Below are 10,101 nucleotides of genomic sequence, written 5' to 3' on the forward strand. Positions count from 1 at the left end.
GTCAATCAGTCAACGGTGGGAAATATTTCTAGTGAGAGAAGTAAATAACTTTTAGAGAGAGAGAGATACCAAGTTTTGGGGAGCGTGAATGAGGAGGGGTCCTCCTCTATTTATAATTTTCCAGCTCACTTGACTAACGTATGTTGACCGTACGGACAGGCTTCGACCATTGGGCTTTGGTTGAACCTCCGACCCAAAATGCGTGTATATTCCTACGCTTGCTCAAGTCACATGCCTTCACCCCTTTTGGGTTTGAGTTCGCCCATCGTGGGCTTATCTTCGGACGGACACCTAGTCCTACTTGACCCAAGCCTTCGTGGGTCTTTCATCGTGGACTTAAGTATTTCGGGCAAACAATTTTTGGCTCATACAATTTCTAGCCCAAAAAACAAGTTGTCAAATTAAGATTCAAAGGAAAGCAGGCAGTAAGAGAAAAGAAACTTCTGACTAGGAAAAAAAACAGACACTTTTATATATTTTCTAAAGTTGATACGAATTACTTAAAGATGATATTATACCAAGACAAATTAAGCTAACCTAGCTAAGTGAATCTCTATATTCGTTTCTCTAAAATTTGGTGGTTATATAATTAATTTTTTTTCCATGATATGGGAATTCACAGTCACTATCTTTCGGATGTGCACATACTGGATAAACTTATAGATTAATGCAATGACCCACAAACCATGCATATATGGTAATTCCATGTGCTGACTCGATGGCAATTGAACCCACTATCACAAAAGAAGGAAGACTATCTCCTAATCAGTTATGTTATGAGTTGATTCATTACTATATAATTAGTTAAAGGCATTGTAATCCATTTATATATGCAATATGGCTGTTCAAAAATTCATAAATTCCAAACGAAATGTGCATATATGATATCATAAATGGCTTTAATAGTATACAAAAACAAGGAGAAAATGGAGTTCGAGACTTCGAGTACAACTCAGTACTGGTTTCTCCATAGCCGAGGATCTTTGATTCGGGTTTGCTTCACACTGCTTGATTGATTCAAAGCTTTGATACTATTAAACTATTGGTAGAATAGAATCGTTGTATCACAACAAGAAATACCCCTTTGATTGCCAAGAACGAAATGCACCATCATTCACACATACACACTCAACTCTATGCCTCAAAATGATACAAACACACATTTTGTATATTATGGAGCAATAACTACTCTCTCACCTATTTTGAATTAGTAGTCATATGGGCTAGACATGGGCCAAGCCCATCATGGGCGACCTGGATCCAAGCCCAAATCCCAACAAAACAAATAGTACATAGAAAACAAATAAAGTGACTCGTTTAGTCAAGTATTATTCCTGTGTCTAAAAAGATAGCTATATTATAGTACTTCATTGAACTTTTCTTGTAAGATTAGCTAAAAAGATAGCTATATTATAACATGGAGCTTTCCTCCTTCTTGACTGTACTGAGATTCAGTACTACTTATACATTCTAGAACAAACACCCAACCCACCCCATTTGAAAATAAATAAAAGAAACCCATCGTATTTGAAATTAAGAGTCCCAAATAGGACCAAAAGCTGGAATTCCTGCACTTTTGCACGAATTAACAACGTCCCGGCTTCCTTCAGGATTGCTTGTAACAACGACCACTTCAGCTCCCCATTTTTTGGCAGCATCAACACTCATTTCAGACACATTGGGTCGACCAAGAACAGCTGTGTCATGCACAATCACCTTGTCTTTGGGATGTCCACTCATCATTTCCTTAATTTCTTTCCCAAAGTTTTGTTCAATTCCCTTGGCCACCCATAGCACACACACATTAGCCGAACTTGGTTGCAATAGGAAGGACAAGAACACACATATTCCCGAACCAGTCGCCACCAGTAGAACTCTGTCATACATGTTCACTAGATAAGGCAATCCAGCGAAGTGAACTTGCCTAACCCACAAGTGGCTGGGTGGGTTTGCGACTAATGACTTTGTGAAATCACCAACAGCACCTGCAAGCATCATGTGCTCTGATTTCCCATCGGAGATTATACCGAACGCGTGCCATTCCGAAAATGGAGAAGGACTGATCCTTCCTAATATACCAGATTTCACACCTCCCTCGAATTTGATTATGGAGGCATGACCAGAAGGAGCAGAGACTTTGACTGGTACACGTCTCACTGTCACCCAAGGAATGATAATTAGTACTGTGATTGCCAATGTGAACCAGAATTCTTGTTGTTTGACCAATTTGGACCCTATGTCGTGACTATATGATTTGGTTTTTGGGTCGTAAGATATTGTAAGGATAACGAATGCCCAGACTAGACCAAGGGAAGTCCATCCAGCGAAACGGTGAGTTCTTTCAAAGATATTGTGATGGAGATGGCGAACCAGAGGGAACGCGGCCAAACAAGAGAGGCAGAGAAGGGAAAGAATAGTACTAGCAACAGCTATGATTTCAGGGGTAGTGTCTTTTCTGTTTTTGAGGGTAAGAACTAATGCATATATTAACCAAGCAACTGAAGAGATCCCACAACTGCTGTGTATTCCACCAAGACTTTGTAGGAGAGATGTGGTGGCAGTCTTGATTGGTAGAGGAATCCATGACCTCCCCATGACCTTCACTGCAAGCCAGAACACGATTCTCAAAAAGGCCTCACTCCTGCATAGCGTCAGTGCAAAAATATTTGCAATTGAAAACAAAGTAGCTTTGTTTCTTGCGTAAGGGAAATTCCCAGTCGCTGCTAGAACCAAAGCGGTTATGTTCACGGCCAAGCAAACCACAAAGAGTCGCTTGTACACCGTGAACAAACCTTGGTCTAGCAGTATAACTGATAGTCTTGAATCCGGCTTTCGAGGAGGAGCCTTCGAGGGTTGTTCGCTGGTAATTGGCACTGAAATTGGTTTCTCTTGATCTTCATCAGTACTGCCTTCTTCTAGCCTTTCCAAGACATGGTCTTCTTCATCTTCATCTTCATCATCAATGTCAAGGTCACAAAAATGGCTACTTGGTCGACTGACGGACCTCTGGATAGAAGAGGGAAATATTTTGGAGGAGTTCCTTTGAACCCATGGAAGCCAAAATCTCTTGCTTCCTTGGGGCTCAGCTTCAGTGGGTTTTGTGATGGAAAATGGGTCTGGATGAGGTTTGATTTCAAAGGCCACACCGCGGCAGCTCGAAAACCTCACAGGGCTTTGCATTGTTTTTAGAGGTTGAGAGAAATGGTGGTTAAGAGAAGAATTAGAGGTTGAGAGAGTAGTGTGTTTTTTGCTGTGCATGAGAACATGATGTGTGGCCCTTTATATACATTATTTTGGGAGGCAGAGTTGACAATGCTTTATGCTTACCTACAATCCATGTTTGATCTGGTCAAATCAATTTTTTAATTTTTTTAGTTTGGTTGATTTAAAGTCAAGTATTTGAGAGAAAAGCACCCGGTAGCCCAGATCAGCTAACCAGGGAGGTGCATTCCTGCCTGGTTGAGCGGGGTCCGAGTCCCGCGGCCATCCTGTTTGTGTGTGTAGGTGTGGGGTGCGTTGCATGTGTGTGAGTTAGGTGTAAGTGGGCCATATAAAAAAATGTGAGACAAAAAGGTCAAAAGTAGCAATAACGGTCACTTATTACAGTCTCGCGTAGACGGGTTGTTGTGTTAGTTACCCAGAAAATACCGGTGATGCCATTTTTTTATTTCTTAGTTACATTGTCTTACTCAATTTCTTACTTTGCACATATAAAATGGGCTTAAATTCAGGCTTTCATATCTGTGTGTACAAATTTTTCTCACCTGATTATAGAGTAAGTTGAATTAAAACTCAGTGTATCGCCACAAGTATATTACTTAAGTGGAAATCGAATTCAAAACCTTTCAAATTCATACGATTTTTGGCCAAAAAGAAATTTACTAAAATACTATCACTCAGTTTAAATTCTATTGTTCTAGTGATAAGATTTTTAGATTTTACATTGTAGACTTTTTCACTTTTGATAACATTTTTTTTTATTTCTATTGTATGATAACTTTTTTTTAAAAAAAATTTGTTGCATTCTAGACTTTTTCACTTGATAACATTTTTTGAATTTCTTGTTCACTTTTGATTTTTTCAATGGTAGTAACTGAAAGAATTATTTATTGTAATTGTGTGCTTCTACAATAATCTCCCCATCATTTCAATTCTTCCAAATTAGGATTCTTCCATTGCAACTTTTGTTGAACAAATATGGAAGGAGACGACCAATTCTCTCGACTCACTACTTCTACATTATTTCAACAGACAAGAGACAATTTTAAGTAGAGCCACTGGTCCATTGTCCAATCTATTAGGAGAATACATGCATGAACCCAAAAGGTTGATTTTCCAAACACGACCTTGCTAGAGCCACTTGGCTACTGTATGCAACTATGCACATGAGTCAACGGATCTATACGCGCTTCACGGAATTCGTTTCTTTGACATTTAAAATGCATATTCACAATAATTTCACCGGCTGCATAGCATATATATGCATGTCAAGTCTTCGTTTACATTATTATGCCAACTTGTAAGAGCATCTCCAGCGCAAATTCGCATTATTATCATACTTCCTTCGACCAACATGTACGGTCCTCGGTCAATAATGTACACATACACATACACGTGTATATATATATATATATATATATATATATATATATACACACGTGTGTGTGTAGATATATGTGTATATGTGTATTTTTGTATTCATTTATGTATGTGTGTGTTAGTTGTGCATATATAAAGTTAATTAGGTGTGTATGCATTCCTGTATTTACTTTCTGAGGTAGATGAAGTTGGTCTCTTAGGCTATTAATTTATGTCACATACCATATGAAAGTAACATGTTGAATGGGTTACCCGAAGAGGGGAAATTACAGCGACACTGTACCAACTAGCTATGTGTTTAAATAGGGTTTGAATGTTTAATAATGGAACCATATATTAGTGTAGAATAACAAAAATGATTGATAGACGTAATCGAATTAATAAGGAAAAATAAGGTATTGCTAGACAATTTCCACTGACCTTGTCTTGTACAGCCGGAGCCCTTGTTAGCTTTTTTGGTACTCTTTTTTTTTTTTTTTTAACTACTATCCGATGTGGAACTACAAATTTTGACAATATGTCTTGTGATTTTCGCCTATTAATTGTTTCATTTAGGTTTATGGTTCGAATATCATTTTCTACATACCTCATATGGGTGTTGCTTGCATGCATTATAGTGTGCTTTATAGGCCTTAATTAGTTTACAATGATAGTGCTGATTTTATATCTATTTATGTGTATGCATGGAATATTAGGTATGAGAATTATATATAGATTTTGGGAAACTGAAGGGAACAAAATTATTTCAAAGATTTATCGTATCCTAACGTGAATGTATGAAGATGACTGATTGTGGGTTGAAGATTTTTATTATTCCAAATATGAAATATGAAAGAGTGTGTTTTCTCTTGTTTTGAAACACATAGCCCCGAAAATGGGCCAAATTAAGCGCACTTTAATCAGATTGGGCTCAAGGCTTTTGATTGTTAAAAGGCCCAAACTAGATGGGAGATCATTGGGCCTTGAAAATTAAAAAATGGGCTTTCCCACAAGTGATTAATGATGATAAATAAATAAAAATGGGCCTTTCAATCTAAACCATAAAATTGAACTTTTTTTTGTCTGTTTTTTGTATGAGAAACTATAAAACTGAATTTGCTGAAATTCCAACTCCATGACAATTTATTTCATACAAAGCAACCTCTTTCGTTTTTTTGAAATATCGCTGAGAAATATATTTTTCATTGAAATCGAACACTGGACACACATATGCCTAATACAACTGATTGGCAACTACGCCACCTCTCATTGGTAACCTCTATCTTACCATCTTAAACCAATATACACACACACATATATTTATGTAATTATCCGACTAATCGACATCTTCTTCATGATCCATCAACTTCCAAGACCCATCGATCTGTTGCACCATACCTTTATGCTTCAAAACCCTCCATGTCACAGGAATTGAATACTCGTCCTTTAATCCATCAATTGTTTTATTCACCAGAGCAACCTCACGATTAACCTCCAAATTAAACCCTCCTTTAGGCCCATGTGTTCCCGCCACTCCATGCAAGTAAGCCTCCAAATTATGCCAAGTAGACACATTTCCTGGACTCTTCAAGTACTTTGATCTTGTAGTATCAATTTCAAGCTCTTTTCCAACATCTTCGTACCCTATTAATGGATAATTTGGTACTATATCTAAGGCATTACGAACGCGTAGGGCTCGAAGATCTTTGTAGGTAGAGAACAACTTCTTAAAGTTCGAGTCACCGACACGAGGACTGGCAAAGATAATTGCTGTGACTGGACATGATTTGTGTAGGTTTGATGTTGGTTTGTTGAATCCATTCGCAACTATATCGATTGCGTTTAGGGTTGCGACTGCTGCACCTAAGCTGTGTCCTGTCACTGTAATGCTTATCTCTTCATTCTTGTAGAGTTCCACTAGTCTCTTTACCTCCTCAAGGACCTAATTGGAATACAAGAATGAAACTTTATAAGCAACAACATATATACTAGCTAGTTAATGACAAACATCATAATTACACAACAATAACTTGAATATTAGTTTTTCTTTTGGTGTTGTTTGGTTCGCGGTTTCCAGATTTTCAAGGATAATATTTTTTTTTCTTTTGTCAATAATTCTTATGTTTGGTAGGTGGAATCCTTGAAATCTTGAATTTTAAGGAAAACTAAATTCCTCCCAAAAAGAGAGAAATACTCTTTAAGGATTGACAATCCTCACTTATTTTTAATTAAATGCATATAATGCCCTTTGCAAAAGACATAATTTCAACAATACCTCATATTTATAATTGATAGATTTTTTGCATTGTTCACTCTCTTCAACTCTCTTTCGTCTAGCTTTCATTTCTCTAGCTCGACCGCATTTTTGTTGTATCTTTTTGTCAATCGACAAATAAATTTGTATCTTCACTACAAATTGTGAACTAATTGCAATGAACTATGGAAGAAGAGAGAGAGTGCAATTAATTAAGTATTTTTCATCTTATGTTGATTTATATTTATGACAAATTTAGTTTCTCAGAGTGTGTATATATATGTGTGTATATATACATATATATTTGATTGTTCTTACAAACAATTACGGTATGTAAATCTTGAAGAGGAATTCATATATATATATATATGTGTGTGTGTGTGGATATTTCAATAATCAGAACTAGTAATGAATGCCTTCATTTTTAACAAAGTCAATCCATGGTAACAAAGCAAATTTGGTATCTTAACACAATTTGTTAGGTGTGACTGTTAGCTATTCATGTGGATTTCTTTAAACAGACTATTGTGCATGAAATTAAGCTGTACACACACATATATATTGTTTCTTAACATATAATTATAGGCCCTAAATAGTAAATATAACTACCAAAAGAAAATATATTAGATATGTATATGTTACATTTTTTCGAATCAAATTTTGATTTAAATTCACATCAAAATCCATATCTTAATTGTCAAATATATTAATCTAAACTATATAATAATAAGGATTATTTCAATAATCTAAGTATTATTCTATTGTAATTTTTACTCAAACTAAACATAGGCAAGGAATCTAAAAAAAAAAAAAATAGAAAGTAGTATGATAGTGTGATCCAAATAGGTATATGATAATGATAAATATGATGACTCACCTGGTCGCGAGCACTGGTCTTGTTGAAGGGTGAATGCGGATCATTAGAAGTGTAGATGGAGTACCAACCTTGATGCACCTTAGGATCACTGGCTGCTTGATCATGATCATGTCCAAGTATCTTTGGAGCCGAGACAAGAAGAAACTCAAAATCATTAACCCACTCCAAGGTCCTTATTGTTCCTCTCCAAGCAATCACAATATCCCTTCTCCCCAAAACAGCCTTCCCTTCATCCGTGGCCACAGCAACATACCCCATCCAATTTGATTCCTTGCTCCAAGCCTCCGTTGACATTGATTTCACAATGAACGCCTCCGGAAGATCGATTTCCGACGTGGCGTAAAAGAATTTGGTCACGGTGTACTTGAACGGATTGCCGTTCTCTAGACCAATCTTGGAGAAGAAATTCTGCTTGGAGTATATGCTGCTCCCAGCATACTTGGATTCCTTCTGTGAATTGAATGCGTCATATGTAGCTTGAGCCATTTCTCCATAGTGTATGATGTATCGACGAAGATCGATATCCAGAGGATCCAATGGGCCTTCCCAATTACTTTCCCCGCTCAGAATTCTCCATCTTCTTGCTATGTTGTCCATTTTTTTCTTACCACACCACCTGCCAATGCTGAAAATGGGATGTTTCTTCATGCTGTGATTATCAAACTTAAAAAGATAGTACTAGTGGTTGTCGTTTATTATGTCTGTGTGGTCGCACGACCTTATATTTTAGTTGTCCAAACTTATCTACATATATCTCTTACCATTATTTGATGCAATTCCTCTCTGTCCAGTTGACCATGGCACGTCTCCTAAATCCTAATAAGTTTGTCCAAAATGTTGGGCGAATGACTCTATTTATTGGACAAAGAGTACAAGAAAAGCAACAAATTTTAAAATGTTCAGTTCATGTGTATAATTGATAAATAATTGCCTATTTGTTTATAATTAATCGTATCATTTCATCTTGTATGAATGCCAACTCTTCTAATTGCTAGTTATAATCACCAACAGAGATAAGACTATGATATAATAACGCCATTGCCTGTAAAAATAAACAAAATTCGTTTACCAACGAGAGGTGGCTTGAATATTGACAATCGACTAGATTAGACATATGTGTATTCAATATTCGATTATAATGAGAAGTATATTTCTTAACGGTATTTAAATACAGCTCATTCTATGAGGGTGATATTGAATTAATTAATCAAATGATGCCTGCTGTCGCATTATTGGGGTGGCATGACGATTAAGTCAAGCAATCGTGCACATATAAGAATGTTTTTGTTTATTCTTGGCTTCAACGACTGGTACCTTCCTTCTTATATATTCTTGGCTTTAAAGTTCACAAGACCACATCACATGACACACAAACAACGCCACTTCAGCTTGCATGTCATATGCTCCAAGGAAATAATATGTTTAGAAATAAAATTCTCCAGTCAGAATTTGATCCATTTTTCTTGGTTCAGAATTCATTGATATTGCAAAGGCAGTGAATAAGTGATTGATGTGGAAGGACCTATACATGCCATGTCTCAAAATACTGTCTCAAGAACCCCTAAAATTAGATTGGTTTCGCTTTGAAGTCATCGCAAGAGAACTTTTATATATGTATGGAAGGCTTTGGCTGGCAGATGCTTGCAACTTCAATAAGGTAAGAATTGCAACTATATATATTGGATACATTGCTGATGCTTTCAGTTCTGGCGATGTGCTTTTGGCATTTCGGTGCAATAGTGCGACTTTCACCTTTAAATTCTGTATATATATATGCATCAACGATCTCTTTGCCTACCTCGAAAATGATAAAGATCTCAGTTGTCAGTATCCTAGTTATCTCTACTATTGAGTTGGACACATATGATCCAATTGAATTCGTTGGACTTCCACGTACATGTTCCACATGATGTAAATAAATCTTGTGCATACAACTTAGTAACGGGGAGTCTGGGATATTAATTAGTTATTGGGATTCCTATCATTATTGGGCCTATAGTGGTAGTCACTCCTTAGATTATTATTTTTTTGGATGTGAACAAATGTACCTTTTGTCCATTCTAACATTTGTATATGGATTTTCCATTAAAGCTAAGAAATCAACCACAAAATTTGAAGAATTAAGGTTAGAATTCATTTGCCAATGTTAATGAGGAATCCGAAAACGCAAGTCACTCGTTTAGTCAGGATTACAGCTTCTGACTCGTTCAATCGGACTGAGTAATCTCATAATAATTAAATAATAAGTATATCATATGAATCTATATGATTGGTATTCTGATGCAGCGAGCCCATCTCAAATAGCCCACTTGACACAAGCACCAGTTAGTGGCCCATTTAGAACAAAAGCAGCCCAATAGCCCATAGAGAAAGGTGCCGTTTTGCTAAGAGC

At 36.6% G+C, this 10,101-nt stretch overlaps 2 protein-coding genes across 3 annotated transcripts; both read right to left on the reverse strand.

Moving 5' to 3' along the window:
- Nucleotides 1-1,149: 1,149 nt before the first annotated feature.
- On the reverse strand, nt 1,150-3,233 carry LOC119989943 (adenylate-forming reductase 03009-like). Its single transcript, XM_038835718.1, has one exon. It carries the CDS (start codon nt 3,178-3,180, stop codon nt 1,534-1,536), a length of 1,647 nt encoding a protein of 548 aa, XP_038691646.1. The 5' UTR covers nt 3,181-3,233; the 3' UTR covers nt 1,150-1,533.
- A 2,530-nt stretch (nt 3,234-5,763) lies between these two features.
- On the reverse strand, nt 5,764-8,523 carry LOC119989863 (phospholipase A1-IIgamma). 2 transcript variants are annotated; one of them, XM_038835604.1, is made up of 3 exons: nt 8,471-8,523; nt 7,710-8,334; nt 5,764-6,520 (listed from the first exon to the last, which is right to left on the reverse strand). In XM_038835604.1, the coding sequence occupies exons 2-3, from the start codon at nt 8,304-8,306 to the stop codon at nt 5,915-5,917; spliced, it is 1,203 nt and encodes a 400-aa protein (XP_038691532.1). In that variant the 5' UTR covers nt 8,307-8,334; nt 8,471-8,523; the 3' UTR covers nt 5,764-5,914. The 2 variants fall into 2 exon arrangements, with proteins under 2 accessions (XP_038691532.1, XP_038691531.1); XM_038835603.1 differs by having other exon boundaries at nt 7,710-8,499.
- Between the last annotated feature and the right edge of the window lie 1,578 nt (nt 8,524-10,101).

This window comes from Tripterygium wilfordii, chromosome 21 (assembly GCF_013401445.1).
Source record: "Tripterygium wilfordii isolate XIE 37 chromosome 21, ASM1340144v1, whole genome shotgun sequence".
Lineage (NCBI taxonomy): Eukaryota > Viridiplantae > Streptophyta > Magnoliopsida > Celastrales > Celastraceae > Tripterygium > Tripterygium wilfordii.

Coding starts and splice junctions, on each gene's coding strand:
- LOC119989943 (XM_038835718.1), bottom strand. CDS start 3,180: ATGCAAAGCCCTGTGAGGTTTTCGAGCTGCCGCGGTGTGGCCTTTGAA.
- LOC119989863 (XM_038835603.1), bottom strand. CDS start 8,357: ATGAAGAAACATCCCATTTTCAGCATTGGCAGGTGGTGTGGTAAGAAA. Junction 6,521..7,709: donor AGACCAGTGCTCGCGACCAG/GTGAGTCATCAT, acceptor TATTCCAATTAG/GTCCTTGAGGAGGTAAAGAG.